We start from the raw sequence: 26,878 nt of genomic DNA on the forward strand, positions 1-26,878 counted from the left end.
ATTAAGCGGGAAAACCCATGAAATGTAAATATTATAATGTGTACATACGTTTATAAGTTACAGTCTTAACTACTTATTCTCGTATTTACGAGTAAAAACAAACGTAATAATTATTACGTGATAATCAAAATATTTTTTATGTATAAAAGGAGAAACTGACTGACTGACATATCAACGCACAGCCTAAACGGCTAAACGTAGGCACTTGAAATTTGGAAGGGACGTAGCTTAGGTACCGTAGAGGTGCAGTAAGAAAGGAATTCCCGAAATTCCCACGGGAACGGGAATTAGCGGGAAAATCCTTTTGTATGAAAAATCTAAACCGCTTAAGTTAGACGCTTGAAATTTGGCATTATAGTAAACTTAAGTTTAGTTACAACAGGATATTGAAAAATTCCTACGGGACCCGTTCCCAGTTAGCGGGAAAAAATATTTGTATGAAAAAATCTAAACCGCGTATGATAGATGAAGGGGGTAAAACGGGATCCACGCGTACGAAGTCGCGGGCGGCCGCTAGTTCATAATAGTTACGTAAGCACTTCTTAAATACAAAATTGATATTAAAGTAAGATAATGTACGTATTTTTTATCTTTTATGTAGATAAATGGTAATTAACCACAGAGGGAAGTACATTTAAAAAAATAGTCAGAGCTAGTCTCTGCCTCTCTTTTGGAATAGCTCATTTGGATTTCTATCTTTATTGTGCTTTTTATAGTCTCTCAACTCTTTTTTTCCTACCAAAAGCACAACATTATAATAATTATAATTTTGACCACATTATTATCCACCGAGTTTTGGCCTTTTGACTTTTTTCATTATTCATGGTATACTCGATTGATGTGATGCTTGTACTCGTATGACTCGAAATGACACCACGTGATTATTCTAATGGAAAGCCACTCAACCTTGGCCGGAATTTGACAAACCTTGAGTGCTTCAACTTTGCTAGAGACTTTAATTAAATAAATAATTACCATAATAAATAAATAATAAGATTAAAATAGCCGAAGCTGTTCATTAAAATAAAGTTAGTAATAAAATGTATAATTACTCCATAAGGGTCAATATCTTAATTTGATATTTTTAAATGTTTATTTTTATGACAAATCTCACCTAACAAATAAATTATGTATCATGAATACATAGATACCTACTTAATAAACTTCCATAACTCCTGGTATACTCTACCCCCCTTATTAATAATAAGTTACACCTAGGATAAGTACTTAACCCTGGGTTGCACCATCTTACTTAATCTTTGACAAACGTCAAAAATCTGTCAAACTGCATAAAAAGCACCGGTTATTGTTATAGTTACGGTTAAAATAAAAGTGGTGTAACTCAGCCTAACTCTATTCGTACTACGATGTACCTTAATAAATCGACAATGAAACTCATGTCGGTACTTTGTTTTTCGTCTTATTCGGCGTGATAATTGAAAACAGACTGACTAATTCACATCATGTAACACAAACAAATAGGTATTTAAATCTAAACAGATAGGTTTTTAAAGGTGACAGGCTGAAGAGCTACGTTCGACGTTCAAAGACGCCGCGACCGATACTAAACTTATTACAGATAAATTGTTTTCATGTGACCACTTCAAACGATCATGTGATTTCCCTTATCGATCGATAAAGGACTATTTTTAGAAACGCCAGATCGAAAATAGTTCGAGGTTTATTTATAAATTAGGAATTTATGTGACAAAAATAAAGTTTAAAAAAAATGAAGGTCGGATTCCTTTTTTTTTGTTGAAGTGCTATCGGTTTTCATTTACTATCGGAGCTAATGGGTTACTTCTAGACTCCTAGAGCAAGGCAGTGTTTATCTTTCCGGGCAGTTTAATCCTTCAAGCTCCGCGAATCTAGACACAATAGATATCAATTGTTATGACATTAATTAATGCCGTCTGGGACTCAATCGGTTAATGTTCATTATTTAATAAATTCTTATTTTGATCAATGTAACAAACGTAGTTAAAGTAGGCCTTAATTCAAGGGCTTTATATTATTTAGTCCAGCAGTGAACTGTAAAGGGCTGTTGATAATGATGATGATGATGATATTACTTAGTATTTTTTTAGATTAATTGCAGAAAAAAATAGCTGGGAATACTTTTTAGTACCTAGTATCAATGCTCTTGATAATCTCAATAGATTAAAAGTCCATATTTAGATTTAAACAACGCATAAAGGTGCCTACCGCTGACACTGATTTCAACGTCATATACTGATGACGTTCGACGCGTATACGATAATCATCTTGGTTCAAAATGACGCAGATGCGTTTTTTGCGATGCCATAAATAGTTTATCGATCTTAAAAGATTAACATCATGATCACTATCGAGAAGAACAAGACAATATCGAATTTCGAAAGTTGTTGTAATTTATCTTTTGTAGTGCGGCTCCTACGTCACCAGGAAGCTGTAATTCAAGGCTCTCATTTCTTAAATTAATGACAATAGTGACTGAGTTTCTTGCGCTGCTTCTTCTCAGCACCGGCCAATTTAATGTCCCGAAGCAATGGTAGGGTTAATAATGGGACGTGTAAAAATGCTTTTTTAAAGCCTATTTGCAAAAATAAATGAGTTTTAGTTCTTTAATTTTTAAAATTAATCAACTAAATTTTACCACAGCTTCGCCCGCGTATAATTTTGTGTCACAGAAAAACTTTATCGCGCGCGATCCTGTTCAAAAAACGGGATAAAAAGTATCCTATATTCTTTCCCGGGACTCAAACTATCTCTATAAAAAAACATCAAAATCGGTTCAGTGGTTTAGACGTGAAATCGTCACAGACAGACTTTACTTTCGGATTTATAATAAGTATTAGTAGGGATGTAGAGTTTTAATTAGTTATTTCTGCGAGTAACTGTATAATTATGAATTTGATAACAAGAGCAAATACATTCTCCATAAAAAAGGCTTATAGGCTTTTCAGACGCCTAGATTTTTATCAATTTAGATCGTAGATTCGTTATTGTCTAAATATTTATCGAAGTTCCATTAACCTTAATAGGGGTCATTACGCTAGATAGTTATCTTACGAGATTAAGACGCACTTTATTAGCTCTATTTATCGTTTTAGCAGCAAATAAGATAATCTCATTGTTTACTAAAATAAGTTCAATCACTTTCATGCTTAAACACCAAGAAAAAATTAAAATTATTCTTATTTTTTATAATAACTAGCGACCTGCCCCGACTTCGCACGAGTGCTAAGTATACATATAAACCTTCCTCTTGAATCACTCTTTCTATAAAAAGAAACCGCATCAAAATAAATTGCGTAGTTTTAAAGATCTAAGCATATCTACATACGGACAGACAGCGCAAAACGACTTTGTTTTATATTAACTTACTCGTATGTAGTGATAGTGATTCATATCTCTTATTTTGTACCGCCTACTTTATTCTCAGTTTGGCCCTAAGGTTGACTGGAGGAGAATGCCAAATGGAATTCGCTTTATGTACTGTGATTTGTGGGCATATAAGTTTTAAATAAATAAATAAATAATTCTAACACATAACAAGTAAAGTAAATTCTGTTCGTAATTTCAGAAAATTCGTAGATGTAAGTAGATATTTTTTTATTATTCCACAGGTAATAATAGCCATTTAAAACAATACATAGAGTAGATCTATTAAGGAGTCATTTAGCAGTAAATGAGCAGTTGCAAAACCTGTCACTGCACCATTATTTTATTCTTTCCAATGACATTTCAATGGTAATGGGAAACTGCCTGATTTACATTCTCCTTTATTTCTTTTCGAACTATTATCTTGGCTAACTGGTTATAGGGGCTAACTTATCACTATCACGTCATACCTAAATTTAACATTTCTAGATTTAATTTTAAAATGGAATGATTTAGTGTAAAATCATATTCATCATCATGAAAATGATCCCCAAGATCTTCCCCGTTGGGAATAAAAAGAATCATCATCATCAGAATTTCAGCCATAGGACATCCACTGCTGAACATAGGCCTCCCCCAATGATTTCCACAATGGCCGGTTGGTGGCGGCCTGCATCCAGCGCCTTCCCGCTACCTTTATGAGGTGCTCGGTCCACCTTGTGGGTGAAAATCATATTGTATTTAATGATTCTGTTATCAACCTCACTATCTACAAAATAATAATTATGTGCTTAGAGGGCACGTTAAGTCCGCATAAGCTATTTCTGACTTCTATGGCTGGATCATAAATTTTGACAACGATACTCATGAAAACTTCAAAAATCTAGGTATCATGATTTTTCAAAAGACGTGAATGAGACAAAAAGCTGTGTTTGCCAATAAGTCTATTTCCGTATGTTACCTTGGCTGATGGTAGGGCTTGTTCTAAGTCCGCCTGGCTAGCTACCACCATCTTACCTAAGTCTGTCGCCATAACAACAATGTTAACAGCATTGTTGTGTTCCGGCAGTTAGAGTCAGTTCCCCCGTGGTTGAGGACTCCGAGTGAAGCTCGCTTCCGCCTTCGGCCTGATCGTCACTTCCCATCAGGTGAGATACAGGCCAAGAACTTTCTCGTTGTGGATAAAAAAAAACCTTATACGATTACGTCTCTAATCTAGTAAATTGATTAGTACCTTAAACGGGATAATTTTACACGACAGGATCCGTCTGATCTCAAAAAGTTTATTGTTTATAAACACCTTAATTTAGTTTTAATTAAAATATGAATTTATCAAGCATGCGGTTATCAAAACTAGAATAATATTAGGCGCATTGACGTTCAATGTTGTGAGATAAATAAATGGGATTATACACATCGTTTAAATGTTGACACCTTTTCATTAATAATTTTATAACGATATAATAATATCTTGTGTCTAGATGAAATTCTCGCGTAAAATCCGCGTGAACTAAAACGTAATTTCAAAAATACTGTAACTCATAAACCTACTTCTGATTACGCCAAAATGATTCTAAGTAATTTAAATAATTCTGTTAGACATAAACCTACTTCTACTTACGCCAAGAATGATTCTAACGTAATGATGTAATTTCGGAACTTGTTTCGCCACCTTGCTTAATTGAACTTATTTTTAGATCGTACCTACTATAAAACATTTTTGCAAAGTTTGCTTAATTAAGAGGCTCCGACTTGTTATTATGGTCGCTAGTTACCTACTTGTACATACGCAGTTGAAAGAATATCAGGCTATACATTTTTGACTTTACTAGAGGGAAGTCGAACTTAACTTCGAATTCCTCCTAAGTTCTTCTGGTTAATTTCGTTGCGGGTTCAATGACAGTTTAACTTTCCCCCGGGACAAACTTAACCTTGACTGGTTGGGTTTTAGTTGGCGGTCAAGCTGTAGATCCCGGCTACACAGGAGTTGCAGCGGTGGGAACGAGAGGTGGGAAAAGTCCCGTTATACATTTTTGTTGTAAAACATCTTCAATTTCCACTGCATTATGATTTCAATTTTTACCTTGACATGCAGTCATCTGTACAATTAATGACCGGCACAATACATGATGCTAAACTTGATGTAGTTTAATAGGTAGGTAAGTAGTTGTAAAAGGTACAGTTTTGAAATAAAAATCTACAAAGGTAGGTACATTATAATAAAACAGTAAATACAGAATGTGTTTTTGACTGCACATATTTATGTTTGTACACGACAATTTTATGAAAAATCTCTACATAGACATAGAATAAAATATAGTTAATTTCACTTACCCATAGTAGATTTGTATATGACCCATGAGACTCTCAATATGATAACAACGAATAGCAAAAACATTGGTATGAGTCCTAGAATTTTGCTAACTCCCATCGCGCTAGTCGTCGCATCTTGTCTCAAGTCCGAATTTTCACTTTCCATTTTGATTATTATAAAGGTTCTTTCACTTATTAAGTCTATAACGAATCAGCGCCACTATTTTTAATTTAGAAATAAATTATGGTAATCATTTTTGAAAATAAATTATTTACAAGAAAAAAAATTCACTCTTTATTAGTCTTTCACAATTTACCACGGTTTTGAAAGTATTTTTTTAACTTAGTTTATCAACCAAATTATTAAAACTTCAGGAATGAAAGTACAAGTTTTCATTTAAAAAATAAGTTATAGAAAATAGTCGAGCTCTTCGAACTCTAGTCGCGAGTTTCTGAGGCGGTGGTTTCCCAAGCACTGGGTATGTGTTAATAATTACACATGTATTTGTTCGTCGCGTATCTGATAGCACGCTACGTTGCGTGCGTGTGCGCACTGCAACTAGATTGTGATCACATCGGTTTTATTAAGAAGAAAAAATCATCTATACTTATAATAAATCTGTAGAGAGGTCAATTCTGTACATGAAATATATTTTCAAAATAACTATCAGGGGTGATTAGTGATCGATACTGATGCCAAAAATGCAATCAGTAAAATGTTTGTCTGTCTGTCTCTGTATGTTCCTTATAGAAACAAAAACTACTAAACTACTTGACGGATTTTAACGAAACTTTCTACAATTATTATTCATACTCCTGGGCAGGTTATAGTATACTTAGGAATTCCCACGGGAACGGGAATTAGCGGGAAAATCCTTTTGTATGAAAAATCTAAACCGCTTAAGTTAGACGCTTGAAATTTGGCATGCAGGTACCTTGGTAAACTTAAAGCTTAATTACAACAGGATATTGCAAAATTCCCACGGGAACGGGAGTTAGCGGGAAAAAACATTTGTATGAAAAAATCTAAGCCGCGTAAGATAGATGAAGGGGGTAAAACGGGATCCATGCGTACGCAGTTGCGGGCGGCCGCTAGTCATTATAAAGAATCTGCCAAGAGGAAAGACTGAAAAACTTTCATGATAAAGCGGAATAATTTACGATTAATATCTTAACATTGTTTATCAATTCAAATCTGAAGGAAGAAATTGTTGATCTTTTTTAACAATAAACACTTCAAATGTAAATGTAATTGTGATGCTTCATTTTCAAGTGGTATAATAATTGTTTATTGCATGATGATTATTTTGAATTCACATCTCTACATTATTTAAAAAAAATCCATTATAAATGTTCAGTCAGAAATAACACTTGATATTTTTGATATAATAGAGTGGCAAATTATTTGAGACACTCAATCAAGACTTGATTCAAACACATCTCATTAATTGAGAAACTTTAATTAAATAGGCATTTTTGAAAATAACTTTTATCTGAAAAATAAGCTTGATAACAATTTTTAAGTTATAGTAATTGTCAATTGAAAAGATTACTAAGAGGAATAGAGTCGTTTTTAGACTCCTGGAGATAGATTTTTCAGTTACTTTCAATATGTAGGTATATTTGGAATAATGTAACATCCATTACTAAGTAGTCACGATGCGACAAACGTAACTAATTACATAATATTTTATACATACAGGATGACATTTAAATCGTTGGCATCCTTTTAAACTAAGACTCTACGTATTATATTATCTGTGACTCTACTCATGGTACATACATTCCCTGAATATGAGACAAATCCAATGAACAAGTTCATTAAAATGTGTTAGTAGTTCCACTTAAAACTTTTTTTAATAAATCAAACCAAAAACATGCAATTTTCAACAAAAATCCAACAAAAAATACATAGGTCTAATAATTTTTTTCCAGAATCTGTACCTCTAGTAGGAAAAACTTTCGAGTTCGTTTCGTTGCGTATTCAAAGTGTCATCGAAAAATTTTGTATGAAAAATTAAACAGCGCCCCCTATATTATAGCCGCCCTAGGGGGCGCTGTTTGGGGTGTGATGGTGAGGGACCTCCACGTGGTGCACCCTGGGCAACGTCCGCGTGTTCTGTCACGCGGGCGGCTGACTCTTCACCTGCGCGGCAGGTTACGTCAACTCGGCGGGCCTGTCGGGCAACCCGTAACCCCCCAACGGAGGGGGGCCGGGGGTCCCGGTTACGGAAGCTGGGGCCAAGACAAGGAAAAGTCTCTAAAACCCTCAAACGCCAAGGTGTGGAGCGGGCCGAAGAGCGATATTGGGTCTTCATAGGCTCGATATGGTCAGCGGAGTAACGTCGGCCATTACCGCTCCCGGGAGTAAGGTGGGGCAGCTGCGCCCGCAAGCAGAGTTATATAATGGACAGTGCTCAAACGAATAATGTTACCCGGGCGGGTCCCAGCCAAGCTGGGGAATCCCGTGGCTGCCCTCAGGGTAGTCGGCCTCATGTATACGGGGAGGCCAAGCCTGTTCTACAGTCCTCTGTGGCTGCTTATGTAAATAGTTTAAAGGAAAAGGAGAGCGGCAATGCCGATATAAATATTGTAAATAGTAGTTCTGTAAATAGTGGTAGTGTAAATATGGAAGTTTGTACAAACACTGTACATAAAGACGAATGCGGCGATGCCGCAGACCAAAACAAAGGTGGAATCGACTCCCGATTTTTCGCGAGTCGTAATTACATAGAGGATACTGACCAAGAGGGCAACGCTTCTGACACATCATTTGCGTCGATCGCGTCAGCCTCATCTCGGCCCATTTCACAGGCTAGTTCGCGCACTTGCTCAAGGTCGTCGTTGAGACCTAAGCTGCAGCGAGCAGCAAAAAAGCGGAGAGAAGAAGATGAGACACAAGGCTCTGACTCTGTTGCTTCGCCAGCAAAAGTAGCGAAAACGCCAAACACAGCCCGCAGAGGGCCAGGCAGGCCGGCAAAGACAGGTGCGAGCGCATCACGCGCGTTCGCTGATGATCAGGTGGTGCAAGAGCGTAAACGCCCGAAATATATGGAGGCAGATGAAGAAGCGGAAATCTGGACCAAAAAGTTGATTCAGATGCGCTCCCAAGCGGAGTACAAGGCCAGCCAACTGTCGACGGAGGAAGTGTTGGAGCACATTCGTACCAGCGCGGATGCCGTCGTATTTGCGTACAAAAGGTGCGAAAACATATCAGGCCCCTTCAAAAGGACATTCAAAGAGTCCGCTACTAACATTGCGGGGGCCATTGCCGCACTTCAGGAAAGATCATCTCCAAATGACGAGATAAGACAGCTAACAGCTGCCAATAAAAAGATGAAACAGGAGCTTGAGGAACTCCGCAAGGAATTCCAAGCCCTGAAAGAGCATAGCACCGGCAGTAATTCCGGTTCCACTCTAACACAAACTCAACCGGACCGGGAAGAGCTGACTCGTGACATAATGGTTCAAGTTGGAACCATGGTGAATGCGCGCATTGAGGCGTTGCAGCCTCGGCTTATGCCGGAAGAGCGTCTCCGGCCCCCACTTGCGGCAGACAGACGCAGGAAGGCAGACTTTCCACCCCTTTCATCCAAATCAGTGACGGCCCCATTGGTGGTACCTATAGCAGCTCCAAAGGCTGCCTCAAAAACACCCAAAGTCGTAGCGAATAATTCGGAGGCAGTTCCCCCTAAACCTGCACCCAGAAAAGCCTCAACAGCCAAAACTGGGACGGCTGCGAATGCGAAAGACACTCCGGTGACAGTGACTGAACCTGTCACTGTAGAACCCACCCCCACCACAAGGAGGGACAAGAAAAGGAGGGGAGCCGTACGTCAGGCCCCAAAACTCGTACAGGAACCGCGTCCGCTTCCACCCCCTCCTTTGTCGATGGATGAAGGATGGACCACTGTGGTAAAGCGTGGGAAGCGTAATGCTCAGCCGCAACCTCAACAGCAGCAGCAGAGCCAGAGGCCCAAGAGTAGGCCGAACCCAAAACTCCGCCCACCGAGCTCAGCAGCTATTATGTTGACGTTGCAACCCGGAGCAGAAGAAAGAGGTGCGTCGTATGACACTTTGATCCGAGACGCGAAGACTCGTATTAATATAGAAGAGCTAGGGATTTCTGGTGTTCGTTTTCGTAAAGCCAGAACGGGAGCAAAGTTGCTTGAGGTCCCAGGGGCATCAAGTGGGAGCAAAGCGGATGCCCTCGCGGAGAAACTCCGTGAGGTACTACCAGAAAGTGACATACGGGTCTCCAGGCCCATCAGAACCGTAGACGTGCGGATTTCGGGCTTGGATGACTCAGCGACGAAAGAAGAGGTAGCAGCCGCGATCGCCAAAGTCGGTAACTGTACTACAGACAGCATCCGTGTAGGCTCGATTCGAGAATCTTTCATGGGGACTGGGGCCACCGTAGTGAAGGTGCCAGTGTCGGTAGCCAATTTGATCTCGCAGGGCCGGCTTCTGGTTGGATGGGTGTCGGCCCAGGTAAGAATCCTACCAGCGAAGCCCCAGCGATGCTACCGCTGTCTGGAGAAGGGGCATGTTAGCGCCATGTGCTCGGCCGAAATTGATCGCAGCGGTCTATGTTATCGCTGCGGAAAGCCCGGTCACCAGAGCAGGGACTGTTCTGCAGCGCCGCACTGTCCCTTATGTGCTGAGGCGGGTGCTCCCTCGGAGCACAAAGTGGGGAGTAAGAGCTGTTCTCCACCAAAAAGCAGAGACGGAAAGGGCAAACGGGGGACCAATAATATGGACCCAGCCGCTACGCCCACGCCCCAGCTAGGCACGATGGAGGAGATGGAAATCGCTGCATAAGAATGGCCGTACGCTTTCTTCAGGCAAATATCAACCACTGTGCTAGGGCTCAAGATCTTCTTAATCAGAGCATCACACAGTGGTCGACTCAGGTCTGTATAGTTACAGAGCCATACCTCGTCTATGATCGTGACGATTGGGCAGGGGACGTGGAAGAAAAGGCCGCCATTATCACAAACATAGCAGCAAACTCACCCCCTTTCGGCAACATCAGAAGAGGTCGTGGATGCGTGGCAGGGCTGGTTGGAGACATACTTGTCATTGGGGTGTATTTTTCACCAAATAGGTCACTCGCGGAGTTCGAGACCTTCATGGCGGAAGTCAGTGTTCTGCTATCAGGGTGGAGCCACCCCCGTGGTGTCGTTGTTGCTGGGGACTTAAATGCAAAGTCCACCGCATGGGGATCTCGTTTTACAGACGCTCGAGGTCGGTTTGTGGAGGAATGGCTGATCACCAACAGCTTGGTCATTGTTAACCGCGGGACGGTAGAGACATGTGTGCGTATGCAGGGCGGTTCTGTCGTAGACATCACGTTTGCAAGTCCCGCCCTGGCGAGCAGAATCTGGAACTGGGAGGTTCTGGAAGGGGTTGAGACACTGTCGGACCACAGGTATGTGTGCTTCGACATCTCCCCCGTTCAGCCTGCCCTTAGCAGCCCGAGCCGACTCCCTGAAGTTATCGGCCCAAGATGGGCAATCAAGAAACTGGATAGGGAGAGCCTCATTCTAGCATCGGAAATTGAAAGCTGGGCTCGATGCCCCGAAACAGTGGAGCCGTCTAGAGAAGCTGAGTGGTTCCGGGAAGCCATGTCGCATGTGTGCGACTCGGCGATGCCTAGAGTCAAGGCATTACCATCTCGCACAGCAGTGCATTGGTGGTCTCCGGAGCTGGCCCAGTTGAGGGATGACTGCGTTGAGGCCAGACGCCGATACTCTCGGCATCGCAGGCGCCGTCATAGAGATGAGGCGCAGGACGCCCCTCTATATGAACAATACCAGCGGGCAAAAAAGGAACTACGGGGTGCGATAGGGGCGGCTAAACAAGCCGCCTGGGAGGAGCTCCTCTCCACCCTTAACCAGGATCCGTGGGGGAGGCCCTACAAGCTCGTCATGAGCAAACTTCGCTCTTGGGCTCCCCCTATCACCACCACAATGGATTCTGGCCTTCTGCGCAGCGTAGTCGAGGCTCTGTTCCCAGCCAGGCTGGACTTCACGCCGCCTGTCACATACAGTGCAGCCGGATCCTGCACAGGAGAGGCGCCCGTCGTAACGGAGGGAGAACTAGGGGCGGCAATTTTACGACTCCGAGCCAAAAACACTGCTCCCGGGCCTGATGGGGTGCCTGGGAAAGCTTTAGTGTTGGCTCTAAATAACGGATTAGAACCGCGATTCCGTGCCCTACTTACAGCGTGTTTACGCGAAGGAGTCTTTCCTCAGAGATGGAAAACGGGAAAACTCGTCCTACTCAGGAAGCAGGGACGTCCAGTAGACTCGCCGTCAGCTTATAGGCCTATCGTCCTTCTTGACGAGGCAGCGAAACTCTTTGAGCGGGTTATCGCTGCCCGTCTCAATAAACATCTCGGAGACATAGGCCCGGACCTGGCAAATAACCAGTATGGCTTTCGGCGAGGCAGGTCTACCATCGACGCGATTTTACAAGTAAAGGAGCTAGCCGGAAGAGAAGTGGCACGAGGGGGATGTGTAGTGGCGGTGTCTCTAGACATCGCCAATGCCTTTAATACTCTACCCCACCAATGTATTGAAGAGGCTCTGAAACATCATAAGGTTCCTCAATACCTGCGGCAAATCATAACCGCTTACCTTCGAGAGAGAGAAGTGGTTTTCCCAACAAGCGACGGCTGGGGCAGGAGGCCAGTGGAGTGCGGTGTCCCGCAGGGGTCGGTCCTAGGGCCGCTCCTGTGGAACATTGGCTACGACTGGGCCATCCGTGACCCAGGAATGCCTGGCGTGGGTGTTGTGTGCTATGCCGACGATACCCTAGTCACGGCAAAGGGAAATACTTTTAGGGAGGCGGCCATTGTAGCGACAGCTGGAGCTGCGCATATTGTAAGTCGCATTCGGCGACTTGGGCTTAGGGTAGCACTAGAAAAGTCGGAAGCGATTTGCTTCCATGGGCCACGGAAGAGACCGCCAGTGGGGTCGGAACTTGTCGTGGGTGGCGTCTCCATCGGTGTCGGGGGTACCATGAAGTACTTAGGATTGGTCCTTGACAGCCGGTGGAACTTTAAGGCCCACTTTAAAGCTCTCGCACCCAAGCTACTGAGGGCATCCGGTGCCTTGAGTAGGATTATGCCCAATTTGGCAGGCCCACGCACGGGGTGTCGCCGCCTTTTTGCAGGGGTTATTAGATCTATGGCCCTATACGGCGCCCCCATTTGGGTTGACGCATTAGGGCGCGACAATACCACAACACTGAGGAGGCCGCAAAGAACAATGGCACAGAGGATAGCACGGGCATACCGCACGACCTCAAGGGAAGCAGCATGTGCACTCGCGGGCACTCCACCGTGGGAGCTCGAGGCCAAGGTGCTGTCAGAGGTATATTACCGAACCGCTGCCGCTAGGCGCGATGGTAACCCTCCTGCCTCCCGCGAAATCGAGCACTGGCGAGACGAGGCCCGTGTTTTGATGTTAGATGAGTGGGCAGAATGGCTGGAGGAGCCCAGTGCTGGGCATCGAACAGTCGCCGCTCTACAACCTTGTTTACGACAGTGGGTAGAGAGGAGCAGTGGTTCTCTCACATATCGCATGGTGCAGGTGTTGACCGGGCATGGTTGCTTCGGGAAATACCTGCACCGTATTGGTCGGGAGAGGACACCTCAATGTCACCATTGTGGCGCCGATGTCGATACAGCGGAGCACACCTTGGAAGACTGCCCGGAATGGACACAACAAAGAGCTGCGCTATGCGCAAATATCGGACTGGATTTAACACTGCCGGCGGTGGTTAGAGCCATGGTCGGCAGTGACAACGGATGGGACGCGGTGAAAGTCTTTTGCGAGACCGTTATGTCGGCAAAAGAGGAAGCCGAGCGAGCCAGGGAGGTAGATCCCCTCGCTGACCCTGCTCGGCGGAGAAGGTTGGGCCGGAGGCGACGTGCTTTTGCGCGTCGTCTCTGACACCTAGTCAAATACTAGTCATAGCGTAAGGTCCATTATGAGTGCCGGCGGATAGACCTTTTACACCTACCCGCTGGCCTCCATTGTATATTATGTAAATATAGATAAGCACTTTGTACATTTGTATATATCATTTGTATATAGTTGTATATAATCTCCGAGTGGTCAGTTGCAGTACAACAAACTGTAACTATAAAAATCAAAGATGGCGTGGTCGAAGTTGGAGTCTGCACGCATAGCAGACGGTCTGCGCATAGGTGGAACATGTCGGGAAAGGCCTCGCTACACCGGCTCCCACCTGTGCTCAGCGAGACGGAGATGGTGGATTTTTAGTGGGTAGGCCCCTCCCTTCTGGAGGGGAGAGCCCCACATAACCCGCCGCCTGACCACAGAGGCGGGTATGCAACTCAATGCATTTTTACCACCGAAAAAAAAAAAAAAAAAAAGGGGGCGCTGTTTAATTTTTCATACAAAATTTTTCGATGACACTTTGAATACGCAACGAAACGAACTCGAAAGTTTTTCCTACTAGAGGTACTGTCTCTTGTCAACTCAACCTAAAATAAAAATTTAACCATGTAGGTAGTTATGCATCCGTCAGCTCCCTCTGCTCTAGACTAAACAAGATAAGTCATCACTTTCCACTCTACAGTGTAAGCATTCGTAGAATTGTTATTCACATAAGAGATGTGTCAGCAGAACTAAATTGTAAACACCGTACTGGACGACTGCGATCGGCCACAATATTAAATCATTATTAAATCGCCTCCAACTCGGCGAGGACGTGATCACTTAGTTTAATTAAATATAATCCTTTTTAAAAAAGCTTCCACCCCGCTCTCGAAATCTGACTGGCGCAGCCGTTCGGATTTATTGCTGCAAGTTTTCCTAAAGTTTACGCGATTGGTGTCAAAATCCGCCGTTTAAATTCGTGATACTACGGGAAACTAATAAATCCGCCGAACCAAATAAATTTGTCATCGAAGTACGGGTGGAACGAGTATGCAGAGAACGGTCGGTTGGTGAGTAGAACTTTTCGCCAATCCTTCCACTCCTTATCCTCTGTGTATTTTTCATGCTTTTTAAATCGTAGGGAAATATTGCTACTCCGGGATAGAACTTCTCCCAGGGTATCGCATTTTGTGTTTTCGTCATAAAACTTTATCGTTAACACTTTTCGTTTAGATTTAAGTGAATTAAATATTGAAACAAAGTAAAGAAAATTAATTGAAATAAAGTAAATAAATTGAAATAAAGTAAATAAATTGAAATAAAGTGAAATAAAGTGAAATAAAGTAAATAAATTGTATTGAATTAAATAAGTTTATTGTGTAAAGTAAAAATTATTAAAGTTGTTAAGTTAATTGTCTCTCGAAATTGAACAATTAAATTAAGAACCACTCTTATTTTTACTGTGTATTTTTATTGTGTATTTTATTGTGTATTTTATTGTGTGTTTTATTGTGACTACGTGTATTTTAATTGTGAATATTGTGTAAAGTACTGTTACAAATTCTGACTGGCGCATATTAATTAACTAAATTTAAATTCAGTAAAATGGCTTCACCACAAATCGAATCCGTACAAATCACGCCAATACCCAACGAGATGCTCAGATTAATTCCATTTTTTAATGGTGACAAAAAACATCTAAATTTGTTCCTTAAAAAATGTGAGTATGTTATATCGAGATATAGAGGTGGGGTTGAGCAAGATTTATACGTGTACCACGCTATCACTAGCCGCCTTACAGAAAATGCAGCAGCACTGTTATCAGAACAAGAAAATTTAACAAACTGGTCGGAACTTAAGGAAATTCTGACACAACATTTTGGAGACCCGCGTAGTGAGGCATGCATTAATATTGAATTAGAATCATTAAAAATCAGATCGAATGAATCATACACAGACTTTTGCAACCGCGTGCAATCAACCAGGTCAATGCTTATATCCAAAGTAAACACCATAGCAGACGAGTCAATCCGTCACGCCAAAATCACCATATACAACAACACCGCGTTAAACGTGTTTCTCTATAATTTACCAGAAAACCTTGTGCGCATTGTGAGACTAAAGGCACCGTCCACTTTGGAAGCCGCCCTCTCGATTGTGCTCGAGGAAGTAAACTTTATGGACCAATATAACATGCGAAGCAAAATGCATTCGCAACCCAAACCTAACAATTCGTTTACGCCAACTCAACAGAAATTTTCAGGCAATCAGCCTCATTTTGTCAGCTCTAATGCTTTCAAACCGATAATTCCTCCACAATTTAAATTTGGCCTTCCGCCTAATCAAGGCTACAAACCCTTCCAGCAATATGGAAATAAACCTTTACAACAATTCGGCTATTTCAAGCCTCCGCATCAACCAGGTTTCAGGCCGCCGCAGCAGTTCGGCTACAGGCCTCCACAGCAGTTCGGATATAGACCGCCCCAACAGTTTGGCTATAGACATCCTCCTCAGCAATTCGGTTACAAACCGCCTCAATTCGGCTATAAGCCACAGTTCGGTGCTCAGCAAGCCCAACAAGTCCAGCCGCCACGTATGCAGCTGACCGACGTGTCTATGCGTACAGCTACAAAACCAAACAATGTAAATGAAACAAACTTAAATGATCTGAACTACGACGAATCAGAACAGTCCTATTACGATCAATATTATTGTGAATACCCTATAGATGAATATAATAACATGTACAGCGAACAGTATTACCCTGATTTCGAGGAAACTCCCGAGGAAACCCAGGAAACTGAATTCCAACAGGATTTTCACGAAACAGCCTCCATCAAAGAACAGAACAGATAAACATTAATTGCGATCCGGAATTAACATTACCATATATTTACCTACCGGAACTGGATGCTCGCATGATGATCGACACTGGCAGCATGCGTTCGTTCTTCAGTCCGCGTATTGGCTATCAGTATTTCAGTGAATTCATAAGAAATGAACCGTTCCAAGTTGTGAGTACACATTCGTCGAGTATTCACGATGAAACTATGGAAATCCCCCTTTTACCAACATTTAACAGTGACAAACACCACAAATTTTATTTGTATGATGTAGACAAAAGATACGATGGTCTTATTGGAAATGATTTGTTAGAACAATTAGAAGCACTAATTGATTTGAAAAACAGGGTACTTAGGACTAAAACAGCATGTATTCCGATAATTAATAACAACCTTAATTACGTTATTAATTTACCTCCACGTTCAGAAAAACGCGTAAAGTTACCTGTTGACCAATATTCAGGTGACGCTATTCTAAATTACAGAGAATTTACAGACGGCGTTAGAATGCCTAGTGCAATCGTTAACTGTCGCAACGGATACGCATCCACGATTATTCAAAACACTTTAGACAGACCAATCAGTTATAAAATCACTTGCCCATTTAAAGTTAATAAATTCGAATTGACTGACATTCAAGTTAACACGACACAAAACATGAATGACATCGAAATTGACAATTTGCTTGAAGAGAATCTGGTAAAGTTACGATTAGACCACACAAACGACGAAGAGCGTGAAAAAATTTACAGCCTTTGTCATAAATATAAAGACATATTTTATTGCGATCAACTTCCATTAACATTCACAAACAAAATTAAACATCAGATAAGGACAAAAAATGAGGATCCAATCCACGTAAAGCCATACAGACAGGCCCCAGCTCAGCAAGCTGAAATTACTAAACAAGTAGAAAAAATGTTAAAAGATAATGTAATCCAGGAATCCCACTCTCCTTGGAGTGCACCAGTTCACCTAGTGCCAAAAAAAATGGACGCATCTGGTGAAACAAAATACAGAATGGTTATCGACTACAGACGTTTGAACGACATAACGATCGACGACAAATACCCATTACCAAACATTAATGACTTATTTGATAAATTAGGAAAAAGTGTTTACTTCAGTACGATTGATTTAGCTAGCGGATATCATCAGATTGAGGTAGAAAAATCCGACAGACAAAAAACTGCCTTCAGCACACAAAACGGTCATTATGAGTTTCTCAGAATGCCCTTTGGCCTTAAAACAGCTCCGGCAACATTCCAAAGAACTATGGATAATATACTTAGAGGTCTACAAGGACTCCATTGCATGGTTTACCTTGATGACATAATTGTGTATTCCAGCAGCTTAGATCAACACCTGGAACATCTAAAATCAATTTTCGACAGACTTAGAGCCACAAACCTTAAAATTCAACTTGATAAATCCGAGTTCCTTCGTAAGGAAGTACTTTACCTAGGACACACCATCACGAAAAACGGTCTTAAACCTAATGATGATAAAATTGACGCTGTATTAAATTACCCAATTCCGAAAACGACCACAGAAATAAAGAGCTTTTTAGGACTTGTAGGATATTACAGGCGCTTTATTAAAGACTTTGCTAAAGTTACAAAACCATTAACGTCATGTTTAAAGAAACGAAATAAAATCGTAATAAATCAGGAATATACAGACGCATTTAACAAATGTAAGGAATTACTTACACATGCCCCATTATTACAATACCCAGACTATGACAAGCAATTCATATTAACAACAGACGCATCGAATGTAGCATTGGGCGCAGTACTCTCACAAGGACAAGTAGGCAAAGATAAACCCATAGCGTATGCTAGCCGCACACTCAGTGATACTGAAGCTCGATACAGTACAATCGAACGCGAATTACTTGCTATTGTATGGGCTGTAAAACACTTCAGACCTTATCTCTATGGTCGTAAATTTGTCATTTACACAGATCACAGACCTTTGGCATGGCTTAACTCGCTAAAGGATCCAAACAGCAAATTAACTCGATGGCGTTTACGCTTACAAGATTACGATTTCGATATCGTGTACAAAAACGGGAAACAAAACACAAACGCAGACGCGTTATCCCGCATAAAAGTAAATGCTCTCGATTCAGATAATCAGTCCATGAAAGTAAATGTTAGCAAAAAGGAAAAACGTATTCAAAAACATGTTGATAAAGTAGTAAAGAAAATAGAAAAATTATCATCAGGAAGTACAATAGTAATTTCCGACTCTACATCCTCAGAAGGAAGTAGACAATTAGGTTCAGAATATCCGATTCCGTCGTCAAATAATTCAGACTGTGTCGATGAACAATCAAATAACTCACAAACTATTCATTCCGCAAAGGATACCGAATCACAAGGCATCCCAATCTTAAACGAAGCAATCGATAACAAACCTAATCAAATATTAGTCTTTGAACGATTCGATAATGAACTTTCAGTCAAAAACCTTTCACGCGATAAGCAAAAGGTTCTTGAAGTACATTTACCTGATAATAATGCAGAATTAGTAAAACAGTTTTTAAAAGAATATATCAAACCTAAAACAAAGTATTTCATTTATTTTGAATCAGATCAACTTAGACGAATTTTCACAGACGTAATTATTAAACTTTTTAAGAAAGATGTAGTTCAGTTTTACGAGTGTACAGAACGGGTAAATTACATAGAAGACGAGGGTGAACAAAAAGCAATAGTTATCCAATACCATGAAGGAAAAACATGCCACCGTGGTATTAAGGAAACATTGATTAGAATTCGTAGAAATCATTTTTGGCCTAACATGCAACAAACAGTTTCCGCAATCATTAACGCTTGCGAAGCCTGCCGTAAAATGAAATACGATAGGAAACCCATAAAACCATTTTTGCAATTAACTAAAACTCAAGATTCCCCATTTCAGGAAATTTTCATTGATCTCTTCAGTATTGAAGGAATCACATATTTAACCCTAATTGACGCCTTCAGCAAATTAGGACAAGCAATAGAGATACCTAGCAAATCAACATCAGACGTTACTAGAGCACTTATGAAATATTTCTCATTCTACGGAATTCCAAAACGTATAAGCTCAGATCCAGGAACCGAATTTAATAACGAACTCATGAAAGAATTTCTAAATTTACATAAAGTTGAACTTCACATCGGAACCCCAAATAACCCTAATTCTATGGGACTTATCGAACGCTTTCACTCGACAATTATAGAGATCTATAGATTGGCTAAATACGAAAGACGATGTACAGATGCCGCATCAGTTATGACATATTCAGTAATGGCATATAACCACACCATCCACTCTGTAACTGAGTTAACACCATTTGAGGTAGTTTTTGGTCATACAGATTCAGACAGTCCATTTAGAATCAATTTCGAAAAGCAATATTATCAGCAATTAGTTCAAGATCATGCGAAACGTACAAAGCACTTATATAAATACATAGCTCAGAAAACGACAGCCAAAAAGGAAACCATTAGGGAAAAGAAAGGTGGTGAAACGGATATAGAGTTTTCCGAAGGAAACATAATATTTGCAAAAGACGTAAATAAGCGTAAAAGTAAAGACAAACCACGTTATGTAAAAGCAAAGGTTGTAGGCAAAGCCAAGCGAAACATCTTACCAATTAAAGTAGGTGATAGGACTACCAAAGTGCCTATTAAAAACATAAAACGCCCTCCGCAGGTGGTGCCTTCTGCTAATGCAAGGGACGCAGGCGCTGGCCCTTCAACTAAAGATAATATCTAAGAAAATTACCCTGGTCTCAAAAATGTTCGACAGTTTCATAAATATTTCAGAGCAAATAAATAACAACTCTATTATTATTGATGAACGCTTGAAACAAGTTGAAAGCCTATTGCAAAACATAACGTCCACACAAAACGATTGGACTTTTTCTACATACATACTAGGAGTGTATAACATATTCATAAGTAGTTTCCGTACAATATTTATAAGATTAAGTGAAATAGAAACAGCATTAGCATTAAGTAGAGTATCCATTTTACACCAAGCAATTGTAAACTCTACAGAATTATTGTATCATTTAAAGTTAATTTCAAACTCTGCCAATTTAGTTTACCAGCCTACGGAAAGTAATTTGTTAAATTTAGAAGAAACTATTTGTGTAAAATCTTATATGAAACAGGATCAGATAACATTTATTTTAGAAATACCATTGATAGATAATTATACTTACAATTATTATAAGATATACTCACTTCCTATATTCCAAGAATCCCAAAACGTTACGCTTTCCATTTTCCCCAAATTTCCTTACCTTTTGGCGAAGGGTTTGAAATACTTACCGATCGTAACACCGTGTCGCCCGCTTGCCGCCGGCGATCGCTTCCTGTGCTCTACGGACAACCAGGCTCTACATAACGAGCCTACCTGCGTGGAACAGCTGATGAGGTTCAGTAAGGACCTTACCTCCTGCAAGCAGCACCAGATCCAGCTGGAAGAAGTAAAACTCCAGCAGCTCAACGCGAACAACTGGATTCTGTACAGCAGACTGAAAGGCACGCTGACCAAACACTGCGACAGCGAAGTCAGTAAGCAGTCAGTCTTCGGCACGTACATCATCACCATCGATGAGCCTTGTGACCTGGAAATCCATGGCCTGCAGATCCACCATCGACTCTACATTTCATCAGACATCGTAGAACACATACCGGTGATTCACCTACCCGAGCTACCTGTAAACGCAACGCTATCCGGTGCACGCGCACTCAATATGCATGGAATCAATTTGGATGAAATCAAATACATGTCGTACGCCCTGAAACACAGTGCAGCAATCAGTGCTAGTGAAAATGAAACAGACACTTCTTATTTTACATACTTTACATTTGTATTAGTTTTGATTCTTTTTATGTTAATTGTGTTAATTGCCTTCCGCAAACATGTAAAAATTTTATGTAAACGAAATTATCGGAATACTCATAAAAATGAAACTTCCGATAATTTCTCACTTAGGGAGGGAGGAGTTATGCATCCGTCAGCTCCCTCTGCTCTAGACTAAACAAGATAAGTCATCACTTTCCACTCTACAGTGTAAGCATTCGTAGAATTGTTATTCACATAAGAGATGTGTCAGCAGAACTAAATTGTAAACACCGTACTGGACGACTGCGATCGGCCACAATATTAAATCATTATTAAATCGCCTCCAACTCGGCGAGGACGTGATCACTTAGTTTAATTAAATATAATCCTTTTTAAAAAAGCTTCCACCCCGCTCCCGAAATCTGACTAGGTAGTTACTCCTACACATGTGCGTAGTCGGTTGAACAAACTTAATATTTTTTTTATCTTTTTATGCCTTAAAATATACCAGCAGGTAAGTTTTTCAAATAAAAACACAAAAAATAAGGTGACTTTATAGGCTATTTGTGGAACCAAACAAGTCAAGTCAGTGGACTTTTGATGTGATTGGTAAGAACCAAAAGATTTATATTATTGATTGGACGTTTAGCGACATCTGTCGTCTGGAAGTGATAAAAACACATGATAAAAACACACTGCTTTTAAAGACATTGCGTTTATCATAGATGGCGCTTATCAGTTTTTTACTGTTCGTTGCTAGATGGCGCTGTCTTCCTAAATCTTTATTTAAATAAGAATTAAATTTTATTGATTTCATTTATTAATAATATCTATAATAACTAAGAGATAAATAAACTGTTTAAAATAGCTTATAATAATAATTATTATTGTTATTGTATCTTGGCTGTCGGCACAGTGCAAACTTGTTTATTCAAATTCATTGCCTTGAACACCTTTATAAACTGGCGTCATGTCTCATTAGTAAAATTATATCTAATTAATTCTAAATTCATTCTAATATCATTTGCTTTTACATTTCAATTTGATAAGTGTAAATATCTTACATTTGGTTTCTTGAACCCCGGATCACTTGGAACGCGGCATGAGGAGTTTCTGGCTGCGCTGGAGAGTCATTCTGTCGATATCATGGCCCTGAACGAGACGTGGTTAAGACATGGTGAGGAAGGGCGAGCGCCGCTGCCGGCCGGTTATAGGCTTCGCCATGTACCGCGTCCCGCGGGTGTCCGTGCGCGTGGCGGAGGAGTGGGCTTTTATATCCGCAACGGTATCTATGCCAGGCAAATTCAGCTTCCACAGGGATCCACTGTTGAGCAGATGTGGCTGAGCGTCACATTGAACGGGGTCAAGCTGGCCATTGGTACCGCGTATCGTCCACCTTGGTTGTGCGTGGATACCTTTATTGATGCGTTGGCCGAATCTGTGAGTTCACTTGCCACGTTTGAACATGTTATACTTATGGGAGATTTTAACATTAATTTACTTGCTTCTAATGACCCCAACACCGCGAAATTAACATCTTTCCTTCAATCCTTGAGTCTCGATCAGTACGTTACCCAGCCCACCCACTTCACTAATCACTCTGAAACCTTGCTGGATATAGTTTGTAGCACCACTAGAGTTTTCGAGGTATCTGTCGATTATATACCTGAACTGAGTAGTCACGCTTTTATATCATTCAAGTTGCGTTTAAATAAGCCTAAATCGGCCCCTAAGTGGATTTCTTATAGACCGCTCAAAGACATTGATTTCGTAGAGTTTGACGCTCTTGTCAACACTATCTTATGGGATCGGCTACTGGGTGAAGATGTAAATGAGGCAGTTCCTTCTTTTAATGCATATATATTACACATTTTCAATATTTATGCGCCTGTTATCAAATCATGTATTAAAAATCGTAGTTATCCTTGGATAACCCCGACAATCCGAGAAATGATAAAATTAAGAAATAAAGCCCATGCTAAAAGTCGCAATACTGGGCTCGAGAGTGACATTAAATATTATAAAGAAATGAAATCTGTGGTAAACAAAGCTCTGCATTCTGAAAAGTCCGCATTCTTCAAATTTGCAATTAGCCAAAAATCTAATAATCCAAAGGAATTATGGAAGAACATCAAAACGCATATTGCTGATTTCAATAATAGATCGTTTTCCTTGCCCTCTGGTATCGGTGGTCCAGATGAAATTAATCAGCATTTTCTGAATATTCCTGGCAGCAAAAATGTTCCTCTTTCTGAACTTACCTATTATGAGTTCCATCGTTTCGGACCTGCGTCCTTCAGACTCTCTCCCGTTGACGAATCCTGCGTCTCCAAAATAATTATGAGTATCTCGTCTAATGCGGAAGGTGCAGATGGTATTACACGCGATATGATACTATTGACTTTGCCAAAAACACTTAAAGTTATTACCGCACTTGTTAATAAATCTATACAATCTTGTGTTTTCCCTGATGTATGGAAAGAGGCCATAGTGAAACCTATACCTAAAAACAACACCCCTAATGAGGTAAAAGACCTCAGACCAATTAGCATTCTTCCTTTCATGTCAAAGATTATAGAAAAAATTGTGTGCCAGCAGCTAACGGAGTATCTTGACAGCAGCAACATTTTGCCTCAAAAGCAGTCTGGGTTTAGAAGCGGCCGTAGCACAGCCACTGCTCTGTTGGATGTTGTCGACGATGTCCTGGCTGCGGAGGATAGAGGTAATGGGTCTATACTTGCCCTTTTAGATTTTTCTCGCGCATTCGACTCAATAGACCATAAACTCCTTGTTTCTAAAATGGCATATTATGGGTTCCACCGAAACACTATTGAATGGTTCTCCAGCTACCTCACTAATCGTTCACAACGGGTTGAGATCTGCAGCGAAACCGGTATCAGATCGCGGTCCGAGGCTGCCCTACTCACCCGCGGCGTTCCTCAGGGATCTATTTTGGGGCCAATTCTTTTTATATTGTACAGTGCGGATTTGGTGAACTGTATAAGGCATTGTAATTATCATCTTTATGCCGATGATTTACAGATTTACCACTCTTTCCATCCAGATGGGACTCTTAATGCACTAAGCATTATTAATGAGGACTTGACAAGAATCAGCAACTGGGCAAACAATAATTCTTTGCTTCTAAACCCTTGTAAGTCTCAGTTTCTGGTGCTGGGCTCTAAGAACCAAATAAACAAAATTAACACGTTTCCTCTTGAGGTCAGGATTGGAGAAACTGTTATCAAACAAGTGACAGAGGCCCGAAATCTTGGAGTTCTTATGGACAGTCGTCTAAAATTTCACAATCACGTTTTGGTGACAGTCAAAAACTGTTTTTATAGGCTTAAAGTTCTGTATAGGATTCGTAATTATTTAGATATCGACATAAGAGTTAAACTTTGTGAAGCATTAATACTTTCCAAATTAAATTACGCAGATACGGTCATGGGCGAGTGTATTTTCGGATATACGAGGAAACTTATTCAGCGCGTCCAGAACTCATGTGCTAGATTCTGTTTTCACGTTCCGCCAAGGGCTCACATCACCCCATTTCTTAACCAAGGAAACCTATTGAACATGACGTCTAGGCGCTCACTTCACTTTGCATGTATGTTATTTGGTATTGTACAAAGGAAATCGCCGCCCTACTTGTATGAAAAGCTTTCATTTTCTCAACGTAGAATCAGACTTGCTTCTCGGATGGTTTGTCCCAGTCACAGCAGTGCGGCATTTCGTGGCAGTTTTCGTTATTCTGCCACGAAGTGCTGGAACAATATACCACCACCTATAAGGTGTTGTCCTAGTATCGGATCTTTTCGTGTTAGATTTAAGGGTTACTTGCTAAATTTACAAAAGGAATCTTAAATTATTAAAAAAAAAAGAAAAAAGGTATTTAGTTCAGTATATCATATTATCACCATTATTATTTTTTCTGGGACCTACCATTTATTATTATTATTCTTACGCATGAATATTTTGATTATTTTTTCGCTTGGTGTGCGGACGAAGGTGCATCGTGTTAAACGCTTTGACATCATAATTACTTTCTTGTGATGGGAGCTGTTTTGCAATCGGAGTGTGTAGCCTGATGTGCTGTCGACTGTACCTACCTAGTCTTTGTTCATTAAGTAACAGTGATGTATTCTTCGCCTACCAGTAAGGAAATCGGTGTGTTTTTTTTTAGTGATAACTGTGTTACTTGTACTGCAACCGGAGTAGTATTGCTGTGTTATAGCAGTGCCTCTTGCCCTCCGAGTATCCACGGAAGACCAGCGTCGTGGTGTCCCTTACGACACCTCGACATGATGCTGAGTGGATACCGTTTCGGTGACACGCACATTTCCTACTCTCTTTACTTTTGTTAAATATTTTTGATTTGTGTCGCTGAATAAAATATTTCATTTTCATTTTTCATTTTCAGATAAAAAAAAGATTGCAGGAAACATAAATTTTGCTGAAAGTAAATTTTTATTGATTTTTCATTTCAAACACTTGCTAAATGAAAATGATGCATTTTTATGATTTCCTAAGTTACAGTAATGTTGGGTATGACTGTTTTTTTTTTGTTATGGAAATATGAACAAATAACCGTAATAAGTAGGTATGGCAAAAAGCGAAAGGTTGTTAGCCCATTTAAGACTATGTATCTTTTTAAATTTAAAAATCATATTATTATAGGTAAATAAGAAATAAAAAGTAGTTAGTATCAAGTTACCTAAGCCTCCTTAAATGAAAAATAATTTAGCTAAGTAGTGCCGGGAAACCTTACCCAAGCCCATATTAAACGGTTTCAATATACCTATTCATCGTCCAAATCCAATTAGGCATACTTAATCGCTGAAAGTGAATGAGGGGTAGATTAGCCGTTACAATATAAATAAATAGTATATTCATGAAAAAAAGAGCGTTCTAAGAACTTTTGCCCACAAGGTGGACCGACGACATCATAAAGGTAGCAGGAAAGCGCTGGACGCAGGCCGCTACCAACCGGGCAACATGGAAAGCATTGGGGGAGGCCTATGTTCAGCAGTGGACGTCCTATGGCTGAGATGATGATGATGAAGAAAAACGTTTGCTAGAGTTTACATAACTACGTCAGCCTGAACTAGGTATTAGCTAAGTATCTAAGGGTGGATTCGACCAAACAAGAGTAAATATTAATCTCAGAAGAAATCGTCAGTTATTCGACATTTTGACATTTCCCATATTGAAACTGTCAATGTGCCAGTTATACCAGGAGTTATTCTCGGATAAAAGTTTTGTCAAATCGGGCCTAAGTGGTTTTTTATTATAACCAGTGGTAGGTACCCCTATGATCATATTTTGTTTTTTTTTAATCCACAACGAGGACGCTCTTGGCATGTAGGTATTTCACCAAAGTCAAAGTCAAAGTCAAAATTTCTTTATTTGTTTGGACTAATAAATAGTTCTTACAAATCGTCATTTTGCTCTTAAGGAGCCTCTACATGTCTCATAATCTTTTTACCCTACCAGCGCTTCGAGACCAACATTTGGCAAGTGCTGAGAAGAAGCGCCGCAACAAACTCAGTCACCACTGTCTGCCGGTTAATATAAATAAATAGAAATAGTAGT

General features: G+C 40.5%; 1 protein-coding gene across 4 annotated transcripts in view; it reads right to left on the reverse strand.

Annotated features, from left to right (window-relative positions):
* The window catches only part of LOC135083489 (uncharacterized), a 68,933-nt gene that overhangs the window by 29,389 nt on the left and 12,666 nt on the right, over positions 1-26,878 (reverse strand). The window contains exon 1 of one of the 4 annotated variants that reach the window (XM_063978232.1): positions 5,698-5,879. The exons of the other annotated variants lie outside the window; for them this stretch is intronic. Coding sequence (XP_063834302.1) covers positions 5,698-5,842 — 145 coding nt within the window. The 5' untranslated portion in view covers positions 5,843-5,879. Of the gene's footprint in view, positions 1-5,697; positions 5,880-26,878 lie in introns of those variants that run through there. 4 annotated transcript variants of the gene reach the window in all.

The sequence above is a fragment of the Ostrinia nubilalis genome, chromosome 23 (assembly GCF_963855985.1).
Source record: "Ostrinia nubilalis chromosome 23, ilOstNubi1.1, whole genome shotgun sequence".
Lineage (NCBI taxonomy): Eukaryota > Metazoa > Arthropoda > Insecta > Lepidoptera > Crambidae > Ostrinia > Ostrinia nubilalis.